At 45.6% G+C, this 25250-nt stretch overlaps 1 protein-coding gene across 1 annotated transcript; it reads right to left on the bottom strand.

Annotated features, from left to right (window-relative positions):
* Positions 1-8110: 8110 nt before the first annotated feature.
* Positions 8111-10134, bottom strand: LOC133923827 (hexose carrier protein HEX6-like). The gene is made up of 3 exons (XM_062369097.1): positions 9805-10134; positions 9387-9709; positions 8111-9300 (listed from the first exon to the last, which is right to left on the bottom strand). The coding sequence occupies exons 1-3, from the start codon at positions 9959-9961 to the stop codon at positions 8206-8208; spliced, it is 1575 nt and encodes a 524-aa protein (XP_062225081.1). The 5' UTR covers positions 9962-10134; the 3' UTR covers positions 8111-8205.
* Between the last annotated feature and the right edge of the window lie 15116 nt (positions 10135-25250).

Here is a 25250-nt window from a genome sequence, read left to right as displayed (position 1 = left end):
AACAAGGAAATTGAACCCTAGATGAATATCCGGAATTATTAGAGGCAAGTTAAAGTTCATAATGCCGCCCAATTATCCGATCACTTGAGAAGTAATTTAATCTCCTAAGTCCACATCAAGAATGTTCTCCAAGCATGTTAATTAGAGGTTTGTCCTACTCCTACCTCACATTATGTATGGTTCTTTGTAAGTGAGGTTTGTTCCAATGTCAAGGTTTATCCTACCCCCACCGCCCCCCCTCACCTTACAAGTCATATACTTAGGTCCTCAAGATAGAAAAAAAATACTAGGGCTCAAGGTGTTTTAGGATGCCACTAGTTAAATTCTTAGGGAGAAGTCCAGTGGTTATTCTCCTAACATCTTGAATCACTACCATATAGAAGGTCTTTAATTATTACACAAAAGTTTTTGTTTCTTACAAATTTCGAACTAGGGAACTCAAAACTTACTAAACCTACTTAACGAAATTTGGGATCACAGTGTCTCCTCGAAACTATTCTCAGTATGGCCACCACTTGTCGATGTGATATAAACGGAGGCATGTCCTCCGACGGCAGTCGACGGCGACTGCTCCTGGCTGACCTACACTAACGAGCAAACTCGATTGTGTTCACTGAGCTCTCGTCCTAGTTACTCATAGCCATTCTATACACAGAGTTGTGTGAACGCCAGTCTCCGGGCGACCACACGAACGTTGGCCTCGAGCAGCTTCCCCTCCTAAAGATGCCAAACCCAATCAGTAATGTGGTTTTGGCGCTGTTCGAAAAACTATCCCATCGAAGGGGGTTCATCCAGGCAAAGAGAGGAAGTCGGGGGCGGAGCCCCTCGACCCTTGACCTTCTAGGTCCTTTATATAGGTAAGGGGGAGAGGTGAAGTTTCCTCTCTAACCCTCAAATAGTACAAATATTATAGGGGTGGCTCTTGGGGCTTTACACGGGCTGCTATGTTGCACATGAGCTTCCCTCAATAGTAACCCCTCCGCTGTGAGCTCTGATGGAACAGCTGGACGAACAACTATACCTAGAAAAGGCTTAGGTTTATTGTTGATATGTACATATAACTAAACACTCTATCCCAAAAACCCAGTGGGAAAAAAGGGTATGGAGAAAGAAGCACATACATCGTGCTAGTTTTTCTTTACAAGATTGCTAGAGCTAGATAGTCTTATAGCTATGCTTCTTCTTGCTCAGTGAAGGAGTCTTTGGTAGAAATTTAGGACTTTGAGGCTTGCCCAGGCGCGGCTTCAATGTAGTCGACGTAGCAGAGGTTGAAAGCTATTGTCGAGGCTCGCCAAAGTCAAAAATGTCTTTGTGTCTTCGCTCTTGTGCATCGGCCAAACTCTTAGGACCTAGGATGGGACTTTAACCCATGTGCCCTCTGTAACCCCTCTTGGCTAGTGTTCATGAGCGATGTGGGATGCCACATGGTTGACATAGTCGAAGTCGATGCGAGCGAAGTCGTCGTAGATGGAGCAATGGTCAACGTGTACTTCCAAGTGGTAGAGGTAGACGAAGGCTAGGTGATTGTGGCCGAAGTGCGTCTAGATGACATAGTCAAAGTCGACGAAGGCGAAGTTGTCATAGACGAAGCCCCTCTTTCGACGTCAAAGTCGATGAAGGCGAAGGTGTTGCGGCCAAAGCTCCTCTTTTGATGTGGTCATAGTCGACGAAGGCGAAGTCGTCGCAGTTGAAGCCCTTCTGTCAACGCCAAAGTTGATGAAGGCAAAGCTGTCATGGCCGAAGCCCCTCTGTCGCCATCAAAGTCAACGAAGGTGACCATGTGGATGAAGCCGAAGGTAAGGATGACTCTGTTTGAGTCGATGCCGAAGGTGACGACGACTCCATCTAGATCCTTGTTGATGTCGATGTAGGCGAAACAAGAGGGGAAAGCAACTCCCTCAGAGTTGACGTCGAAGACAAATTTGAAGAGGCCAAAGTCGTGGCCGTTGCCGATAGTGGTGGTCGGTGATGTACCATACACGAAGGAATCTTAGGCTTTGCGGCGCTCTAAGGGCCATGTTTTCTTAAGACTTATCGTCTGAGATTCGAGTGATGCGTTGCCTTTATTACCTCAGGCCACGTGACACCTCAATTCTGCATCTTGCGGGCCACAACCTGCTCTTTAAGTCGATTGGTGCGCTACCTTTGCTCAAGGACTAGCGGCACTTTGGCTTCCTGTCCTGCAGGACAAGGGGTGCTTCACATATTTTTTTTGAAACAAAAAACGTAATAGTCCACGCATGCTTTGGTGTATGTACATGAAGAATGAATACTTCAATGCATTGATATAATGCATATGTGCAGATTTAGAAGACTTACATGCATATGGAGAATAGTTATTTTGATAAATTCAAGTAATGCAATACATGGTGCAAGTACTTGACACTTAGAGTTTTTCTTTCTGCAGGGGTGCTTGCCTCTGGCGAGGACAAGCAACACCTTGACTTTTTTCTGCGAAGGTGCATTGCCTATGTTTGGTTGAGCAACACTTTGAATTTGTCCTTTCCGAATGTCTGTTTTGACTTTGGTACGGGATTGACACTCTTAGCTCCCGACTTGTTTATGATTCGAAGAATTGATTGATCTTCAGAGCGAGGGCAGACACTCTTAATCCGTGTCTTTTGTAACTTAAAAGAGTGAACTGCCTTTGGTGCGGGGCATCCACTCTTAGCCCCCGTCTTTCTATAATCCAAAGGCACGAACTACCTTCGGTGCGAGGACAGCCACTCTTAGCCCCCGTGTTTTGTAATCCGAAGTTGTGAACTGCCTTCAATGTGGGGGCAGCCACACTTAGCCCCCGTCTTCTGTGTATGTGTTAAATAGATGCACATAGCGTGTAATCAAAGAGTAAATGGTTTAGCATAAGAATAAATACAGTAGCAAAGGATAAAACCTTCGGTAAATGAGGGATAACTCCCATCCTACGAAGATTAAGAATTCCTGCATATAAACAATAAGATTAATAATTCCTGCATATGAGCAATAAGAGCTTTTTCATGCAAAGGCTAAAACTTTCTTATGGGGAATAAATATTCTATAGAGTGAAGGGTAAGAATCTATATATGAAAAGAACAAATGCTTCAATACATTTATATAATAAATACACGGAAAGTAATGTTTCGGTATTTATGTGAAGAATATGTGCTTCGACATAAATGTAACGCGAGCACGTGAAAAATAAACACTTCAACATACGAGAAAAGGGTAAATAGTTTAATGCATATGTAATACAAATGTGTGCAGAACAAACACTTCCGCATGTTTGTATTGATGAATATTTTTCCTTATAAACATGATGCACGGATGTAGAGATAAATATTTTGACACGTAGCTTTAACGCTCGTGTGAAAAGAAAACGCTTGGATGCACGCAGATGCGATGCACGCTTACGAAGGGTAAATGCTTCAGCTCGTGATGTGATGCGCAAGCACACAAAAAATAGCAAGGCAAGAATAGATATCATGTCGCATATGTAATGCAAGTACGTTAAGAGTAAATACTTTGGTATGTAATAGTGAACTATCTTATGCAAAAGGTAAAAACAAGTACTTTGGTGCATATGTAATACAAGTGCGGGAAAGGTAAACGCTTCACCATATCTGCAAACAAATTTGGTACAATCATGCAAATGTAAGTGCATATAATGTAATGCAATTTGGTGCACACGTATATATAGAGTAAAATTCTCGGCGTTTGATGAGATGCTCATATGTATGAATGCAAAAAAAAATAATCATTTCGGTGTAAAGTAAGCACGCAAAAAATAAATACTTCGATGCACTTGAATGACGCAAACGTGCAAAAAGTAATTCCGTGATGCAGTGCACGCACGCGAATAGCAAATGCTTTGGCGTACTAAGGTCATGAACGTGAGCGAAGGGTAAAATCCTGTGGATTTGAGTCTTGGCGCAGCCGGCCAAGAGTTAAGCTAGCTAAGTTTCTCTTCAAACCCAATCAATAGCAGAGCGCTCAGCTCACTGGCTAGTGACGCATAGCACTTGTGTACTTGACGCCTAGCTTCAGCGCAGCTTGTACTCGTGGCGAAGTTCTTGGCGCCGTGCCGCCGAAGCCCGTGGAATCGCAGCCGCGAGATGGTCGGAGGAGCCATGTCTGCTAGGCCAACGCGGGGTCCCCTCGGCGCCATGCACGCGAAGAGGACGCCGAAGCCTCCAGAACCGCCGCGCGCGTTCGCCTGCTTGCGCGAAGGGGTTGGGTCGTCGAGGGCGCATGCACGGGGAGGCCCGAAGCTGTTGATCGCTTGCCTGGGGTCCTCTCGCCGAAGGGGCGGTGAAAACTGGCAAAGGTCTGCTTAGCCAGCTGGTTTACTGCCGCGCCTTAAGGCCACGGCAGCCCATCTTTCCTCGCAAAGGTTTCAGCTGGAGCTCTGGTGAGTCTTGATTTGCCCTTCGGCAAGGGTGCTTTTGGATAGCAGCTAACCTTATAGCTGGATGTGAATGACTGAAACGTTCTTATCTGCTGCAAATTTTGTTAAGGGTTGTTTGTACCGATTTAAGTACAAAGGACATGTTTAAGAGCCATTGTAAGCGTAAATAATATTTTTAATAGCCAATTTAGCACAAATTACCTGTTATTAATCAGATTTAACTGAAATTGTATGATTTGACTGTATAAATTGCATATTTTGATTTTACAAAGATGAGATACTTCAAAAAAAAAAATAGAATTGCATATAATTTCTGACTTTCTGTACACTATAATCATCAGAGATGTGGAACTGAGCACGCTGACTAGCCAGACACTACCAACACATAAATGCAACCCCAACCATAGGCAATACATGAACGTATTAGTTGCTCTCTTGACGAGCAAGACTACAGGAATGCTACTACAACCCCACTTCTCAAGAAACCGAATTTCAGGGATCAAACAGGGGGGGGGGGGAGTAGCGAACAAAAGAGCAAACACTCCAAATAGAGGCATCTGCCTCAGAGCAAACTAAGAACATAAGGCTATTGACAATCGATACCGTACATGCAAAATTAAAGATATAAGTTATAAGTTTATTATGTCGATATATTACAGCATAGTTACACCAAAATATAGCTATACACATCATCCAAAAGTATTGTATCGTTCTCTTGTCTAACTATTACAAAGTTTCTATCCTCTTACAACCATCAAAGCATTAGCAATATTTTCATGAGTCGTATTCATGTCTCCATCACCACCCCTATCATAGTTTCCCCCAAATGTGTTGATCACATGACCCGGAGGAATGTACTCCTCGTCACGATCATATCTAGCGAAGTGACTATCAAACAATGCACTATCCCTAATAAAATTATGCAATGCCACACATGCAATGATAATCCTTGTTTGCTTCTCTATTGGGTAGCTAGGCACATCTCTATTGTAACCGGTGGGACTCAAGAACTTGGTAGCCTATTTCCAGCCGTTACCTGAGCGGCACAAATTTCACAAAAGACCCTCACTGTATTTGCATCCCAAACTGCTCTGTCTGCCTTATCTTGTTCCATCTTTATATATGTTGCAGTTTATAAATCACATCTAAATCAATTAAGTTTGTATGGTGCAAACATCGATATGTTTAAATCCAGTCTCTATATACTGTCTGACTGTAAGCTAACATGACAAACATGGCAGATATCTTATATACTCAGAGAAGACTGAACAAATACAACATCAGAACACAACAAAATTGACATAAGCGATAGCTATCCAGTGGTCGTCTATAATTCTGAAACAACATAAGCGAAAATGCAAGAATGCCACGGTTCATAGGAATCACAAATTAGGAAATAGTGCAAGGAATCAGAATTCTGCAGGCACAAATTCTGAATTGTTTTACTCTAATGCCTAGCATTAGGGTAAGAACTGAATTGTTTTACTCTAATGCAATCCTGCGCCACATCAGATCTAACTCGTGTTGGAAGAAAAAAAAGGGAAGGTGGAGGCCAACAACACAACTGGTAAGATAATAAACAGATGCAGTAGCCATGTCTGATGCTTCTGCTACGAGCAGAGGGATAGTAAGCATATAGAGAGTTTGAGCTCCTAGGTGTTCATACAATGAATTATACAAATCTGCAGTGAATTAAAACGTCTAGCTGCTATGGAATGCTGAGGTCTATGGCATAAGCTAATAGCAACACAATACAAAAGAAATCTGCAAAATCCTAAACACCATAAAAAAATCAACTAAATACGTTCACATAATCCATACAAATAATATTAGAAGAAATAGAAAGATTCAAGGTTTCTAGCAGACCTTGCGGTTTGTCGTGGAAGCGCGGGTGCCGAGAGGCTGAAACCAGGGCAACAGTAAACAATTAACCAAATCCTGATAAGGATCAAGCAGACGTGGGAGAGATGTGTGCTCATTGTTGAGAACCTTCGATGAGGTCGTGAAACACACGCGAGTGCATACATGACTTTTTTGTTGCGCTAAGACTACAGCTTTTCCATTTTCTTGATCTCCTATGTAAAGGAAACAAACAACCAGACATGGCCTACATTCATACCCATGCAGATCCCTTATTTAAACGAATAATAATCGTGCAACAGGGCACGCCCGGCAGGTTCGCCAGGCCGCCGATGAGGTCGTGGTAGCTGTTGCCGAACGGGAGGGGCCTGGACGCGGGGAACGCAGATGCTTGCTGCCTGGGAAGGTGTGCCAATGGTGGCTCCAGTCGGCGAAGCCAGCGAGGGAGACGTCGTTGGTCCTCACGGCCAATTTGGCCTCGTCGCCGTCGCTGCCCTTCAAGGTGACGAAGGCCAAGCTGTCGGCGGGTGGATGGCGGCGTTGCACCACTGCTACCTGGTAATGCATGCCACCTTCAGGTGGACTGCAACTGATACATGCAGTCGTACTAGGTAGTGCACCACTGCCTCTTGTCACAGTTTGCAGTCGCTGTTGTGGCTTACTGCAGATTGGCCAAAGAAGGTACAATAATTTAGTGATCGAGCAACGTGAAAGACCTTAGTAATTGTGAAGTACCAACGGAACCAAGCAGCCGAAATTCCCTGATCTTGTGTTATATAGATTTGATGGGCTCAGGGTTAGCGCTATCGCCGAAATTCAGTCGAAAATGGACGATTTTCGGGCCTATTGGCCTTCTCCGGCCCAATAAAAGGTTGTACCGGTCAAATTCTTTCGTTTTATTTGAATTTTAAAAGCTAGAAGAGTTCTGATCCGACACAGACTCAATGGTGGTGCAGTAGCAAAGGTCTCCGTGCGTCTATGGGAGGTCACGGGTTTTGATCCCTGCTTATGCCATTCATTTCTCTTAAATTTGGCTCACTGACACGTGGGTCCCATACTTCGAGATGGAAAATTTGTGTTGCACGTTGACCCCTCCCTCGCTGGTTGAGCACTTCCCACCTTGCTAGTTCGCTTTTTTTACATAGTATGTCATCTTTTTCTAACTGCACATATATTTCACGTAAGATATAATTAATCTAGGATATAGTAATATATAAAAGATAAATATTAAATGTTTAGGTATGAAAGGTAATAATAAGATATTGAATATATTTTTAAATATATAGGAGGTAAATATTAGACGTCTAGATATAGAAGATAATTAATATGAGATTAAATATATTTTTGGAAGGAATGAGAATAATCTTTGAACGGTGACTATTTGATTAACTCGGGTGGACGGTGAAGATCGTTCGGTTCTGTTACAACTCGTACATTTTATAGAAATATAGATATAGATTCTATTTTGAATATTTGTATTTGAATCTTACTTGAACGATTTCAGACGAAAAGTTTTCTGGTAACCGCTGAAAGTTGGCCTTACCGGTCCTATCTTTGTCGTATAATAATTTTAAATTATGCCACGTGTCATTTCATAAGTTTGTTTAGCCCTCGAGTGCACGAGACTTGGTATTTTCTAGATCAAACTCCCCGCCAAGACTGACCTCGTATTTTCATCTGGCCGTGGCACGAAGCCGGCGTCAGCGTCAACCTTCTCAACCACGCCCCCTGGCCTCACCCACCTTACCGTCGCGCTCGCATCCGTCAATGTCGTCGCCTCCAATCATCGCTTCGCTAACCACAACCCATCCTACTCCGACGCATCCTCAGGCTAGCAGAGCTCGCTCCCCCCTGAAAACCTGATGGTGGAAGAAAATAATGGTACTTAAATTCACGGCTAAATCATTCATTCTGCCATGGATCGTCAATGGTTTTGATCAGTGAACTGTATATCAAGTTGCTCAGGGACAGTCGTTAATGGCTCTGGCTTCTTCTTTCTCGGAGTCTCTTTCGACGAACCTCTTCCAGAACCAGTGGTGACCCCAGAGCCTCTCAACCTGCTCGATGGGCAGGCCCTTGGTCTCCGGCAGGAGGAGGTACACAAAGGCGGTCATGACCACGAGCCACGCCGCGAAGAAGAAGAAGATGCCGGCCTTCATGTGGCACAGCATGGCCAGGAACGACTGCGCCACGACCGTCGTGAGCAGGAAGTTCACCGCCACCGCGATGCTCTGCCCGGCCGATCTCACCTCCAGCGGGAAGATCTCGCTAGGCACAAGCCACCCCAACGGACCCCACGACCACCCGAACCCGGCCTGATACACGCCGATCAGGGTGATGAGCACCAGCGCGCACGCCTTGCTCACCTCGCCTTGGTCGCCGAGCTGGGTCGCCATGATGCTTCCGATCATGACCTGCGACACCAGCATCTGGGCACCGCCGACGAGGAAGAGGGTCCGCCGGCCGAGCCGGTCCACGGCGAACATCGACGCCAGCGTTGCGCCGACGCCGACCGTCTGCTTGACGACTACTGACAAGAGCGCCGCGCTCTCGCCCATGCCCACGGTGCGCAGCAGGACCGGCGCGTAGAACGCGATAGCATTGATCCCAGTCACCTGCTGGAAGAAGGGTATCATCACGGCCATTACGAGCTGTGGGCGGTACCGCCTCTCGGAGACCATCATCTTCAGGCCGCGCCTGGCTGTGGCCTTGTACCGGTCTGCGGCGACGATGTCGTCCAGTTCGTTCTCGACTCCTTCGTCGTCGGTGCCCCGGATCTTTATCAGAAGTGCTCTGACTTTGTGGCGGTCTTCGCCTTGCTGGACGAGGCTGTTGGGCGTCTCCGGAAGGAAGAGCGCGCCGACGGCGAGGAACCCGGCAGGGACGGCGGCGACGGCGAGCGACACTCTCCAGCCCCAGCCGCCGTTGATCTTCTCCGTGCCGAAGTTGACCAGCTGCGCGACGAGGGATCCTAAGCCGACGCAGAGCTGGAAGCCGTTACTGAACGCACCTCGACGCGACGGCGGAGCCATTTCCGACAGGTACAGAGGCACCGCCTGAACTGAACTTTCGCGCGCATGATTAAGCTACTAAGCACGATGCTATGAGCGGCGTAATGGAGACGAGTGTAGATGATTCAGACCTGATTACCGAAGCCGAGGCCCACGCCGAGGAGAACACGGCCAAAGATCACCATGGAAAGATCCACGGCCGCTCCCCCCAATGCGGCGCCAGCGATAATGGCGGCACCAGCCACGATCATGGAGGGGCGGCGGCCGCACCTGGCGGTGATCGTCGAGGCGAAGAACGTGGTGATGAGGCCGGCGAGATAGAGCGAGGACGTGAAAACGGTGAGCAGCTGGCTGTCGAATCGGCAGTAGTTGCTGACGCGCTTGCCGCCCTTCATCCGCTGGTACACCTCCGGGAAGAACCGCCGCAGGAACGCGTCCATTGACGACACACCGCCTGCACCAACCGTACGTTGATAAATCAATCCATCGAGAAGAACGCGCACGTTCGTCATGCGTGGGAGGAGTGAGTGATATTTATATGTACCGTACCGGAGACTCCGATGTCGTAGCCGAAGATGACGCCGCCCATGCCAGCGGCGACGCACGAGAGCAAGACGAAGGCGGTGATCCGGCTGCCGTAGCGGCGTTGGTCTTGGCTTTCGGGAGCCACGCCGAGTGCCATGACTGAGCTTGAACGGACTGCCATCGAAGGGTACTGTTGAATTGTTGATTGCTTGCTTATCCAGCTTTGTTGCACCAGTGGTTGTGGATTGCTTGGGCGGTTGGGTTGGGCCACAAGCCCACAAGGTGGACTCACTCCGCCCTGTGTTGTCGTGTTGACTAGTTTCAGCTGGTACGTCAGGTGAGGCAGCGCGCACGTTGCATATTAGGCTTGGAAGCAAGTTAGATGCGGTTCATATATATCTGAATTTGGATTTCTTGTTGGACTCCTACCCTGCAAGAATATATATATATATACATATACATATATATATATATATCCACCTGCTATTTTACACCCGGGGCGTAGAATATTATTCTACACCCCGGGTCAGCCCAGCCGCGCTACCCACACGCACCCGCACGTCCAGCCGCGCCGCGCTCACGCTCCCGTGCGCCAGCTGCCCAGCCGAGCCAGCCGCGCGCTCGTGCCCGGCCAGCTGCACCGCGCGCACGGGCCCGCGAGCCACGTGCCCACGCTCTCCCGCTTGCCTCGCGCGTTGCGCGCACCCAGCCGGCCCAAGACAGCCGGTTTGCATGCGTGTCAATTGTCTAATGGCTGTTTCAATTAATTAGCAGCATGTACATTAATTAGCAAATTGAGGTTTGTAAGCATTTCTTCAGTATTAATATGTGCATCGATGACATGCGGCTTTGCTTTTTGCTCTTTGATATGAGTATGAAACCTAAAATTCATGCTTTAGTCTTCCTTCTTTCCTTCAGCTTTTCTTCAGTATCTTTCTTTTAATATTTCTCTTTTCCTTCAATATTTCTTCTTTTCTTCTGTATTCCTTCTTTCCTTTGGTATTACTTTAGCATTTCTTTTTCCTTCAATATTCCTTCATTATCATTTAAATTATGCTTCAATATTCCTTCTTTCCTTCAGTAGTCTACATTTTCTTTTAGTAGTTTATCCTTTTCGGAGCTCAGTAGTTGTTCAGCAGTTCATCCTTTCAGAGCTCAATAGGTGTTCAACGGTTGATCAATAGATGTTCAATAGGTGACCAATAGTTGTTCAATGGTTCATTACCCAACTGAGATGTTCACTAACTGTTAGGAGTTCAATAGCCAACTGAATCATCTTCTTCGCGTTCAATAGATGTCCAATAGTTGTTCATTACCCAACTGAGCCATCTTCTTCGTGTTTAGTAGATGTTCAGTATCTCGATGAGAATGCATTAGTAGCTCAGTGAACTACTGACGACGATGGGTGGAGAAGGCAACTACTGATGCGGATGCATTAGTAGATAGCGAAACTACTGATGTATTCCTTCTTTCCTTCAGTAGTCTACATTTTCTTTTAGTAGTTTATCCTTTTCGGAGCTCAGTAGTTGTTCAGCAGTTCATCCTTTCAGAGCTCAATAGGTATTCAACGGTTGATCAATAGATGTTCAATAGGTGACCAATAGTTGATCAGTAGATGTTCACTAATAGTTGTTCAGTGGTTCATTACCCAACTGAGATGCTCACTAACTGTTAGGAGTTCAATAGCCAACTGAATCATCTTCTTCGCGTTCAATAGATGTCCAGTAGTTGTTCATTACCCAACTAAGCCATCTTCTTCGTGTTTAGTATATGTTCAGTATCTAGATGAGAATGCATCAGTAGCTCGGTGAACTACTGACGACGATGGGTGGAGGAGGCAACTACTGATACGGATGCATTAATAGATTAGCGAAACTACTGACGATGATGCGATGAGACGCAACTACTGATGAGGATGCATCAGTAGCTCGGTGAAACTACTGATAATGATGCAAGAGGAGTCAACTACTGATGAGGAGTGTCAGTACCCTCAGAGGACTACTGATGTGACACGGTAAATCCTATGTTACTCCTTTCAGTAATTCATATAGTGATAACAAATTTTTTGACATAATTGTTTTAGTAAAACATTCCATGCGACACGGTAAATTTTTAGACATTTTTGGTGCATCAGAGTGCAAAAAAATGCTGCAGGCCGCGCTACGCATGCATGGCGCATGCTGCAGGCCGCGCTACATGCATGGCGCATGCATGCATGCCACAAAAAGTTGATGCAAAAAGGAGCGCTAGCTAATTAATTAGCTGCTTCGGTCTTTCGGTCAGACGGTCAGCATGCATGGTGCGCGGGTCAGCATGTATGGCGCGAGGATGCGTGGTCCTTCGGTTAGACGCGCGCGTGGGCTCGCTCAGTCTTTCGGCGGAGCGCGGGGTCAATTAGATAGGTGTAAAATAATGCTTCCGTGTGTACATATAAGTAATATTATATATATATATATATATATGATGTAATATAATATTTTACACTTAGGATCTAACATCTAACCTAACTAACAACCGGTCTAACCCAACCAATCCAGCCCACCTCTCCTCTCGCCATTTACTGTAACACCTGAGCCAACCCACCCCTCACGGTTACTGTAGCAGCTAGCCCAGCCACCCAGCTAAGTCAGTCATGCACCCGAGCCCACGCATGCCTGAGGTCGCCCAGCTTGCTCACCCCCGCACACGCGCGCCGGCTACGTGCCGCTTGTCCTATGCCGTCTGCTCAGTAGTTGTCCAGTAGTTGTCCAATAGCTGTCATCCAATAATTCTTCAGTAGTTGTTCAGTAGCTGTCATCTAGTAATTCTTCAGTAGTTATCCAGTAGTTATCATCCAGTAATTCATGAGTAATTATACTATAGGTTGGATGCTTTTCGTGTACAAGTGTGAAAATTTACTATGAAACGGATGCTTCAGTAGTGTGAGAATTTACTATGACTTGGATTTTTCAGTAATTTTGCTATGGGTTGAATGCTTTCAAGTATGTGAAAATTGTCACACCCAGTTTTATAAAGGGACAAAATCAGATGTAAATCACAGATATGTCAAGATCAAGTTTCATACATGCAGTGACTTCATCAGTGTATCATACGCAGTGCTATTATTATAATATTTAACTTAAATAGAATAGAAAGACTTCAAAGTTTTTAACTAAAATACACTAGCAAAACACAGCGAAGTGGTAATCTTCCACAGGAAATTGACCGGGGGTCCACCAGCCTAGCAATCTTCATCTTCATCGACGTAGTAGTCTAGTTCTCCTTCATTGTCTGAGCAGTGTTTGATGCACATTTTGATGGAAATAGCAAGTGTGAGTACATATCCTACTCCGCAAGTGTGGAAAATAAATGACATGGAAGCTTAAATAAAGTAACAAGCTATAACAGGTTAAATTTGCATAAATGCCAACTATGCTAACGATGATTTATAAAAGCATCCTATTTATCTAGGTGATTCATCATGTTACTTTCAATCTCTAGAAACATTTCCATATATTTTCCAACTACCTGAAAACCACTTCAGGTTTCCAAACCAAACTAAACCTAATCAAATCCATCCAACTAATCATGTGAGGATCCAAATCTCTCATGGCCGTGAGCACGGCGGATATATTAGATTTTACACTCTGCAGAGGTTGTCCAGCTTTCTCCATGAGTTGTGTTTTCCTTGTTGCCGTCCGCGAAATACTTAACACACGCCCATGGTGTCTCGCCCGGAAAATCACTACATGGCCGTTACAAAGTTTTATTTAGTATGTGCACGCACACCATGGGCGTGTGTTAAGTGTTTCTGGGTGGTGTAAAAGCCACTTTGTAACGGCCTTAGCCATCCCCACACATCCACTCTTACGGTTTGGCACGCACAACACTGAAATCCACTAATTAATAGGCCAGACCTGTCTCACACCAGGTCTCATGGTTGGTACGATACTTCTTGGGTTGTTGCTGTGAGAACCCGTCCAAACAGTATTCAAATTAATCATCAGACGGATCATTATTTATAATCCAACCTCGACGATTAACCCGAATACCATTCCGGCAGTCCCGGCACGTGTTTCGTGCCCAAGGATCGGAACACATACCTCCAACATAGTGCATCAAAACATAGCTTAATAAAGAGCAAGTAATAAATATTTATATTACAAATATTAAGCATGCAACAAGTTATCACAATTTACAGCAAAAGAGAGCTAGGAGGAGACTAAAACCTGCTCAACTCCTAACCACCAAAAGAACTAAGCAGCGGAAGACTTAAGGCTATACAACAAAAGGATATAGAGCCACATGCCCTTAGGCTCCATACCAAAACACTGAGTTTCGAAGTAGAGTGTGCTACTCCTGCCCGCCACCCTGATCGGCAGGCACAAAATAGCCAAACACCACCTCTTTCTCAACGACATGAGTACCTGAAAGTGCAGACATGAGTACGAAGGTATTCACAAGACTTAAACCATATAGAGCACATATACATAGCTCGACTCCAAGAATTATGCATTGATCATTAGCAAGGATGAACCACAGGTTAAGTAAAACATATGCACTAAGCATCCTAGACATATGTGTGAGCGACTGAAACTTAACCAAAACATATGAAAACTATCCTACAACTAACAACTGAACAAGTGTATCTATAAACAACATGTATATCAACAAGTAACAAGTGCTACATCACCATCTCCCACATACCAAACCACAAACCATACTCGAAACTCTACGACAGGGGGCAAATGAAACAATAGCATGCTCATGACCGAGAGCGTGTTAATTCGAACTGTTTATACACCATGCAGGGAGATACTCCTGGACCCATACGACTCGGGGACCATACGACTTGTTCCACCCGCTAAAGTGCACACAAGGGGTACCTGTGTCAACCTTTCCCAACCAGCCCCAACCGTGTGCGACATGCAACGCTCGGCGTGGCAGTACTAGAACTACTCCCAGAGCAAACTAGTACCACTTACAAGCCCGCCCACTCACACCGTCGTTGTTCAGGCCCCACAAAGCCACAGTTGCGAAGCTATTCGGCTCGCCTTACCATTAGATCGGCATGTGGTGAGTAAGGTAAGTGCTAAAGCCAACTACCCCGATGATTGGTCTTAAACGATGCAAGCGGTCTACGGTGTCCGGTCTTCCTCTACCGGCCTACCCAGGGGAACTCCACATCCGGGCAAGATAAAACACCATCCTAGCCCCATCCACATCTCATCTCATCTCATACTCACCACTCATACAACCATCCCAACCTCAACAAGTGTGCGTAACCATAAGAAGGTCCTATGCTCGCGAACAACGGAACGCGCCGTTGTTCGACTTCTACTGAATGACCTAAGCATGGCTAAGCATATAAGTCGAACTTGTGTCTGTACATTAATTACACCTCAAGGCTACAAGGAATGTAAATACATAAGTATTCAAGGTAGAAGAATGCAATCGGCATAGGTTCTACCCATTGGTACCCGATACTGACTCACTAAACATGCATACATACATAAGCAAAATTTATCAATTTTAGACTTATCCAATTACACAAGAGGGATCAATATGCTTAGTTGCTTGCCTTGCTGTTCAGGTGGCTACCCAAAATCTCCTTCGCTCTCCTGGAAAACCGACTCGACGTTCTCTAAAAAGAATAACGCGTGCAATGCCATGAGTATGGATGAAATGCAACAATGCATGCCATATGATGCGTAAAACATGTAAAAAGTGCAAACATGCGAATTAGAACAAAATTGAGACTCAAACCCATTTGAAAAGTTACTGAAAGTGTGAAACCTCCGGAGAAATCTCTGGAACCTCCGGACATATGCGGACTATACGCAAAATTCTGCGGAACATCGGGACATTTGCGCAACTCAGGCGAACTCCGGACTATCCGGAGAATTCTCCGGATACTCCGAACATGTGCGGACCCTCCGGACTTTGTCCAGACACTCCAGACATTGACACGAAATGTGATTTCGCTGATTCGTTGATCGATTCAATTTGAACACTAGACACACTTTACCTAAACATGGTCATACACTATATAAGGGGTTTAGATCCAATTAATTACGCAATGTTAAAGATTGAAACCATTTCAATGACTCATTAAACCTTAGCGCGTATTTCATCAACCAACGGAATTCAAACACTCATCTCATAGCTCATAGTATTTTTAATGTGTAGAGCATGTTAATACAAAGCTAACAAAAGTGGTTTCATAATTTTAGCACATGGCAACAACTAACCGTGACCTAAACAAGCCAAAACACATTTAATTATCTCACTAATTCTGAAAAGTATTTTCTGCAGTTCCAACATTTTAAACACATAGTTTATACTTATATGAAGCTAACGCAACTGGTCTCACATCATTTGGAGTTTGGATGAAATTAATTATGAATTTTACAAGACTCAACGTGCCTAATGAATAGTAAATCCGGAACCTCCGCATTTTTCTGCGGAACCTCCGCACTTTTGCGGACTATCCGCACTTTTCTGCGGAGGTTCCAGACTGCGGAACCTCCGAACAATTTTTCGGAGGTTCTGCACTTTCCAGAACTACTCCTATTTGAGGGAAAACTTTGCCAAATCGATTTGCGATCTTTTCTAGTCCAAAGGGGAATATGTTTAGGAGAGTTTAGAGAGTCTAGAACTCACTCATCAACCTAGTAACTCGATTCCTAACTCAATTTAATCAAAATCCTCATTTTTGGTCCAAAACATCAAGAACTCATAAACTTTGCTAAAACTCGAAATCGACCAACCAAACCACAAATTCTTGTCATGGGAAGCCTAAGGGACTTACCCACAGAGCTTGTGAAGGTTGGTGACCATCGGGAAATGGAGGAAATGCTCGGGAGATAATGAATTCTTGTGTTCTTCACGTTTCGACCTAGAACACCAAAAGATACCAAAATCGGTTCGAATCCTTCGGGAAAACGAAAATGAATTGGAGGGATGGATAGCTTATGAGCTCTATAATGCAATGGTACCACATGCTTACCTCCAATCCTTCTCTAGAGCTCTGATTTTGGAAGAAATGGAGAGAGGGAGTGAGAGGGGAGTGAGAGCTCTTGCTCTCCTTGCTTAGGCCGGTTGGAGCATGGGAGTGAGGGTGGGAGCAGGTGGGAGAGAGAGAGAGGGTAGGTGAGCTGCCCCTTTGGGGTGGTTGTAAGTGAAAGGTGTCCATTTTCGTTGCGAATTCAATTCTTTTCCCACCCGTATTTCTTTCTCTCATCCAAATAATTTCATACGCATTGCATTAATATTCCGAATTATAATTACGCAAAATTAAATGTAATGCTTAAAAAGCGTGATTATGCTTAATTGCATGATTAAGAATTTGGGGACGTGACAAACCTCCCCCCCTTAAAAAGAGTCTCACCGTAAGATTCGGCACGAGTCGGGGAAGAGCGCAATGAGTCTAGAAACCATGCTGTGAGAGGTACCACGCTGCAGATACTTTCACGCGGTGAGTGATGGAACCCAATGCGATGCTTTTATTCAACATAGCGATGAGCATAGACATGCAAGAGGTCCCAATTATACAAAACTCACACAACGCTTACAAGCTCGCAAAGAGCTCGGGATATTCGGAGCGGATTTTATCCTCACGCTCCCAAGTTGCGTCGTCTTCCGAGTGGTTGCTCCATTGGACTTTGATGAATTTGATGGAATTTCGCCGTGTCTTGCTCTCGGCTTCATCCAAGATTCGAATTAGCCGCTCACAATATGTCAAGTCCAGTTGCAACTCCTGAGGTGCAACATCAACAACCTCAGTTGGAACTCAGAGGCATTTCTTTAGTTGCGACACGTGAAAGACGTTATGCACAGCGGAGAGGGACGGAGGCAAGTCCAGTTCATATGCCACCTCTCCACGTCGAGCAACAATCTGGAATGGTCCCACGTATCGAGGCGCTAACTTGCCTCGGACTTGGAATCGGCGGACATCCTTGAGCGATGAAACCTTGAGATACACATGATCTCCAATTGCGAACTCGAGGTCTCGGCGGCAACGATCAGCATAGCTCTTTTGCCGGGATTGAGCCGTGAGAAGACTCTTGCGGATATTCAGAACATGATCTTCTGCCTCCTTGACCAAATCCAGACCTAGGAAGGCCCGTTCGCCGGATTCGGACCAATTTAGCGGCGTTCGGCATCTCCGACCATAAAGAGCTTCAAACGGTGCCATCTCAATACTAGCCTGGAAGTTATTGTTGTAAGAGAATTCCGTGAATGGCAGGCATATGTCCCACTTCTTCCCATAAGTGAGAACACAAGCTCGGAGCATATCTTCTAGAATCTGGTTCACCCGCTCAGTTTGACCGTCTGTCTGAGGATGATATGCCGTGCTGTGAAAAAGCTCGGTTTCCATAGCCTCTTGGAAACTCCTCCAGAAATGAGAAGTGGACTGCGTGCCTCGATCAGAGACAATCTTCTTCAGAATACCATGAAGACAAACTATCCTGGTGAGGTACAACTCCGCATATTGCTTGGCCGAAAAGGTGATCTTGACGGGTAAGAAATGAGCGGACTTCGTCAATTGGTCCACAATCACCCATATAGAGTCATACCCATTCGAGGTCTTCGGCAAGCCGGTAATGAAATCCATTCCAATTTCCTCCCACTTCCAGGAAGGAATGGGCAAGGGCTGAAGTGTACCGGCTGGCTTGAGATGCTCGGCCTTCACTCTTCGGCAGACATCACACTCAGCTACATATCGAGCGATCTCTCGCTTCATGCGAGTCCACCAAAATCTCGGCTTGAGGTCTTGATACATTTTTGTGCTTCCCGGATGAATAGACAACAATGAATCATGAACCTCACCAAGGATCTTCTTCCTCAGCGCTTCGACCCTTGGAACCACTAGTCGGTTCCCAAACCACAGAACACCCTGATCGTCTTCAAAAAAGCATACGGCCTGACCGATCTTCATCTTCTCTCGGATTCGGGCCATGCCTTTGTCACCCTTCTGAGCTGCCTTGATCTCATCCAGAAGAGTGGATTTGATCCAGGTTGGCAATGAATCCATCCGTGACCATCTCGAGCCCAAGCCAGCGGAACTCATCACAAAGTGTGGAATTCCCGGGCTTGACCCTAAGACAATGGCAATGAGCTTTGCGGCTCAAGGCATCAGCGACCACATTCGCCTTGCCAGGATGATAATGAACCTCTAGTTCATAATCTTTAATCAACTCGAGCCATCTTCGCTGCCTCATGTTCAGATCGGCTTGAGTGAAAATGTACTTCAAACTCTTGTGATCTGTATAGATACGGCACAAGTTCCCTAGCAAGTAATGATGCCAAATCTCCAGAGCGTGTATGACAGCAGCAAGCTCTAAGTCATGCGTCGGATAATTCTCCTCATGGCGCTTCAATTGACGTGAGGCATAAGCTATGACTCGGCCTTCTTGCATAAGAACGCGGCCGAGGCCCATGCGAGAAGCATCACAATAGACGTCAAAGCCCTTATCCACATCAGGCTAAGCGAGAACGGGAGCGGTCGTGAGCAGCTTCTTCAAGGTCTGAAAGGCGGACTCACACTCACTTGACCACTCGAATTGGTTGCCCTGCTTCAACAATTCGGTCATTGGCTTGGCAATTTTTGAGAAGTTCTCGATGAACCGGCGGTAATAGCCCGCAAGTCCGAGAAAACTTCGGATGTCAGTGACATCCTTGGGCTGCACCCAATTGAGCACATCTTGTACCTTGCTCGGGTCAATTGCAACACCATTCTTTGACAAAACGTGACCTAGAAAAGCCACCTCCCTGAGCCAAAACACGCATTTGCTGAACTTGGCATAAAGTTGATGGTCTCTGAGCCGGCCAAGAACAATACGGAGGTGCTCAACATGTTCTGCATCAGTCTTGGAGTATATGAGAATGTCATCGATGAAAACCACGACAAACTTATCCAATTCCTCCATGAATACCGTGTTCATCAAGTACATGAAGAACACCATCGCATTTGTCAATCCAAAGGACATGACGGTGAATTCATATAGGCCATAGCGAGTCGAGAAAGCTGTCTTCGGAATATCCTTCGGTCGAACTTTGATCTAATGATAGCCCAGTCTTAAGTCAATCTTCGAGAAAACCCGGGCTCCAGTCAATTGATCAAACAGAATATCAATCCTAGGGAGAGGATATTTGTTCTTAATAGTGATCTCATTCAACGGACGGTAATCAACACACATCCGCAGGGTACCATCCTTCTTATTCACAAAGAGTGCCGAGCATCCCCAAGGTGAGGAGCTCGAATGAATGAATCCCTTCTCCAGCAACTCCTTCAACTGCTTCTTCAGTTCCGTTAATTCATTAGGTGGCATCCGGTACGGCCTCTTCGAGATTGGAGCTGCACCGGGCATGAGATCAATAGAAAACTCGACTGCTCGATCGGGCGGCATTCCGGGCAACTCATCTAGAAAGACATCCGGGAATTCGCACACCATAGGAATACTCATCATGTCCGTGACGGGGACAGCCTTCAAGGCAAAAAGACAAGATTTTCCACCCTCAAGCTTCAGTTGAACACGAGTGCCGGACAGACCATTTAGAGTAATTGTCCGCTGAGCACAATCTAACACGGCCTTGTTCTTGGAGAGCCAGTTCATCCCCAATATGACATCTATCCCCTTTGAGTTCATCACCAGCAAGTTGGCCTCAAAATGCGTCTCGTTGACGATGACTGACGCTCTAGGCACACACTGACTCACGACAACCTTGGTTCCGGGCGCATCTATGACATAAGGTGTAGTGGTAGCACTCACTTTCAGCCCGTGCCGCCATGTATAACTTGTTGCTATAAAGCAATGAGAGGCCCCGAAATCAAACAGAACTAATGCAGGGAAGACAACAGAATTGAAGCTCATATTCAACGTATCCATCAGAACCGTGTCGCCCTCCTGAACGTCCTCGGCGGTGGTGTAGTGTGCTAGGCCACGCTTGGGAACGTGGGTCGCCTGAGATGACTGAGGCGTAGACTGAGCCGGTGGTGGCCGTGGAGCTATCACCGCGGCTCCCAGCTTCGAATACACGCAATCCCGTGCATAGTGGCCGACACAGCCGCAGTTGTAGCACGGGCCACCGGGACCACCTGTAACGCTCACTTGGGAGCCGACAGGTCTCGTAGGCTGTCCTTGTGGAGCGGAGAAGGACGGACGCCGCACCAGCCACATCGGCCATGGGGCTGTCGAGGCCGACATGTGAGATGGTGGAGATGGATTCTCCGTGCGGGCGCGTTGAGAGCCCCTACCCACGAAAGGCGACGGACCCCTCTTGCACTTCTTCTCCTCTTGGTGGTTCTTGAGCTTGAACTCCACCGTGAGCGAGGTGCTCACAAGTTTGTTGAAATCAGTGAACTCGTGCGCTGACAACCGGTCTTGCATCTTCGAGTTGAGGCCATTGACAAAGCGGTATTGCTTTCGCTCATCGGTGTCAACCTCATCCTGAGCATACTGTGCAAGGTGGTTGAACACCTGCACATACTCCATGACGGTTCTGCCTCCTTGCTTGAGGTCCATGAACTCTCGCCTCTTGATCTCCATAAGACCCTTGGGAATGTGGAAATCCCGGAATGCCTGGCGAAACTCCGCTCAAAACACCCGATGATTGGCTGGGTGCATGGCCAAGTAGTTGGACCACCACGCGCCCGCCGGACCTTGAAGCTGATGAGCGGCGAAGAGCGCCCTCTCGTGGTCCTTGTATCGAAGGAGAGCGAGCTTCTGCTCGATAGTCTGGAGCCAGTGGTCGGCGTCGAGTGGATCCCCAGCATGTGTGAAGGTAGGTGGCTGAGTCCGCAAGAAATCTGAGAAATCATCTCGGCGCCCGGCCCCACCACCTCCTTGAGGGGCCGTGTTGCACACAAGAGCCTCGAGAAGCGCCGTCTGAGCTTGACGGTTTTGCTCAATTTGCATTAGGACATCCGTCATGCTCAGCGGTGGAGGTGGTGGAGGGTTGTTCTCATTAGAACCCTTGGGAAGATCTCCTAAACTGCCACGGGTTCTCATCCTATTGTGACGATGAGAAGAAAGAGAGACGAATGTTAATTCCTGATATAGGTAAAAAAATCAAACTCCAACTAATAATATTTTGCTATGTCGGATCTCGCTTACTTGAATCCATATACTATATACTGATGAAAATGCATGTCCAAAGGCATAATGCAAAATGAGCAATGAAACATGAAAGTATGCTCGCTTCTAAACTACATGTATCTTTCTCAAATGCATCTCACCTCATCAAGCATCACAACCACATACGTTATACTTAGGGGCATAATATAGCAGATTCATACATATTGACAGGAAAATTCATAAGTAAACTTTAGTTGGTTGCTTAGTGGGTTTGACACTTGCTAAACAACGTTCTAATGGTGTTTAGGCTACTTAATTAAACCAAACTCTGATACCACGCTGTGAGGATCCGTCCAAACAGTATTCAAATTAATCATCAGGCGGATCATTATTCATAATCCAACCTCGACGAATAACCCGAATACCATTCCGACAGTCCCGGCATGTGTTTTGTGCCCAAGGATCGGAACACATGCCTCCAACATAGTGCATCACAACGTAGCTTAATAAAGAGCAAGTAATAAATATTTATATTACAAATATTAAGCATGCAACAAGTTATCACAATTTACAGCAAAAGAGAGCTAGGAGGAAACTAAAACCTGCTCAACTCCTAACCAGCAAAAGAACTAAGCAGCGGAAGACTTAAGACTATACAACAAAAGGATATGGAGCCACATGCCCTTAGGCTCCATACCAAAACATTGAGTTTTGGAGTAGAGTGTGCTACTCTTGCCCGCCACCCTGATCGGCAGGCACAAAGTAGCCAAACACCGCCTCTTCCTCAATGACAGGAGTACCTGAAAGCGCAGACATGAGTACGAAGATACTCGCAAGACTTAAACCATATAGAGCACATATACATAGCTCGACTCCAAGGATTATGCATTGATTATTAGCAAGGATGAACCACAGGTTAAGTAAAACATATGCACTAAGCATCCTAGACATATGTGTGAGTGATTGAAACTTAACCAAAACATATGAAAACTATCCTACAACTAACAACTGAACAAGTGTATCTGTAAACAACATGTATATCAACAAGTAACAAGTGCCACATCACCATCTCCCACATACCAAACCACAAACCATACTCGAAACTCTATGACCGGGTGCAAATGAAACAATAGCATGCTCATGACCGAGAGCGCGGTAGTTCGAACAATTTATACACCCTGCAAGGGGCTACTTCTGGACCCACACGACTCGGGGACCATACGGCTTGTGCCACCCGCTAAAGTGCACACAAGGGGGTACCCGTGTCAACCTTTCCCAACCAGTCCCAACCGTGTGCGACATGCAACGCTCGGCGTGGCGGTACTAGAACTACTCCCAGAGCAAACTAGTACCACTTACAAGCCCGCCTGCTCACACCGTCGTTGTTCAGACCCCACAAAGTCACATCTTCGAAGGTATTCGGCTCGTCTTACCATTAGATCGATATGTGGTGAGTAAGGTAAGTGCTAAAGCCAACTACCCTGACGATCGGCCTTAAACGATGCAAGCGGTCTACGGTGTCCGGTCTTCCTCTATCGGCCTACCCAGGGGAACTCCACATCCGGGCAGAACAAAACACCATCCTAGCACCGTCCACATCTCGTCTCATACTCACCACTCATACAACCATCCCAACCTCAACAAGTGTGCGTAACCATAAGAAGGTCCTATGCTCGCGAACAACGGAACGCGCTGTTGTTCAACTTCTACCGAATGACCTAAGCATGGCTAAGCATATAAGTGGAACTCGTGTTTGTACATTGATAACACCTCAAGGCTACAAGGATTATAAATACACAAGTATTCAAGGTAGAAGAATGTAAATACACAAGTATTCGGCATAGGTTCTACCCATTGGTACCCGATACTGACTCACTAAACATGCATACATACATAAGCATAATTTATCAATTTTAGATTTATCCAATTACACAAGAGGGATCAATATGCTTAGTTGCTTGCCTTGCTGTTCAGGTGGCTGCCCAAAATCTCCTTCTCTCTCTTGGAAAACCGGCTCGACGTTCCTAAAAAGAATAACGTGTGCAATGCCATGAGTATGGATGAAATGCAACAATGCATGTCATATGATGTGTAAAACATGTCAAAAGTGCAAACATGTGAATTAGAAAAAAATTGGGACTCAAACTCATTTGAAAAGTTACTGAAAGTGCGGAACCTCCGGACATATGCGGACTATCCGCAAAATTCTGCAGAACATCCGGACATTTGCGCAACTCAGGCGAACTCCGGACTATCCAGAGAATTCTCCAGATACTCTGGACATGTGCGGACCATCCGGACTTTGTCCGGACACTCCAGACATTGACATGAAATGTGTTTTTGCCGATTCGTTGATCGATTCAATTTGAATACTAGACACACTTTACCTAAACATGGTCATACACTATATAAGGGGTTTAGATCTAATTAAATATGCAATGTTAAAGATTGAAACCATTTCAATAACTCATTAAACCTTAGCACGTATTTCATTAACCAACGAAATTCAAACACTCATCTCATGGCTCATAGTATTTTTAATGTGTAGAGCATGTTAATACAAAGCTAACAAAAGTAGTTTCATAATTTTAGGATATAGCAACAACTAACCGTGACCTAAACAAGCCGAACCACATTTAATTATCTCCATAATTCTCAAAAGTACTTTCTGGAGTTCCAACATTTTTCACACATAGTTTATACTCATACGAAGCTAACGCAGCTGGTCTCACGTCATTTGGAGTTCGGATGAATTAATTATGAATTTTACAAGACTCAACGCACCTGATGAATAGTAAGTCCGGACCCTCCATACTTTTCTGCGGAGGTTCCAGACTGCGGAACCTCCAGAAAATTTTTCGGTGGTTTCGGACTTTCCAGAACTGCTCCTATTTGAGGGGAAACTTTGCCAAATCGATTTGCGATCTTTTTCACTCTAAAGAGAGATATGTTTAAGAGAGTTTAGAGAGTCTAGAACTCACTCATCAACCTAGTAACTTGATTCCTAACTCAATTTCATCAAAATCCCCATTTTTGATCCAAAACATCAAGAACTCATAAACTTTACTAAAACTCGAAATCGACCAACCAAAACACGAATTCTTGTCATGGGAAGCCTAAGGGACTTACCCACGGAGCTTGTGAAGGTTGGTGACCACCGAGAAATGGAGGAAACACTCGGGAGACGATGAATTCTGGTGTTCTTCACGTTTCGACCTAGAACACCAAAAGATACCAAAATCGGTTCGAATCCTTCGGGAAAATGAAAATGAATTGGAGGGATGGATAGCTTATGAGCTCTAGAATGCAATGGTACCACATTCTTACCTCCAATACTTCTCTAGAGCTCAGATTTTGGAAGAAATGGAGAGAGGGAGTGAGAGGGGAGTGAGAGCTCTTGCTCTCCTTGCT

The sequence above is a fragment of the Phragmites australis genome, chromosome 7, assembly GCF_958298935.1.
Source record: "Phragmites australis chromosome 7, lpPhrAust1.1, whole genome shotgun sequence".
NCBI classification, from domain to species: Eukaryota; Viridiplantae; Streptophyta; class Magnoliopsida; order Poales; family Poaceae; genus Phragmites; species Phragmites australis.
The sequence above is the reverse complement of the archived record's forward strand: the minus strand, read 5'-3'. Positions and strand labels throughout refer to the sequence as shown.

Bases quoted from the DNA above. Each gene is read 5' to 3' on its own strand.
- LOC133923827 (XM_062369097.1), bottom strand. From the start codon at position 9,961: ATGGCAGTCCGTTCAAGCTCAGTCATGGCACTCGGCGTGGCTCCCGAA. The intron at 9,710-9,804 runs GTACGGTACATA...CGGTTGGTGCAG, and splicing joins CTACGACATCGGAGTCTCCG to GCGGTGTGTCGTCAATGGAC. The intron at 9,301-9,386 runs GTCTGAATCATC...AGTTCAGTTCAG, and splicing joins GCCTCGGCTTCGGTAATCAG to GCGGTGCCTCTGTACCTGTC.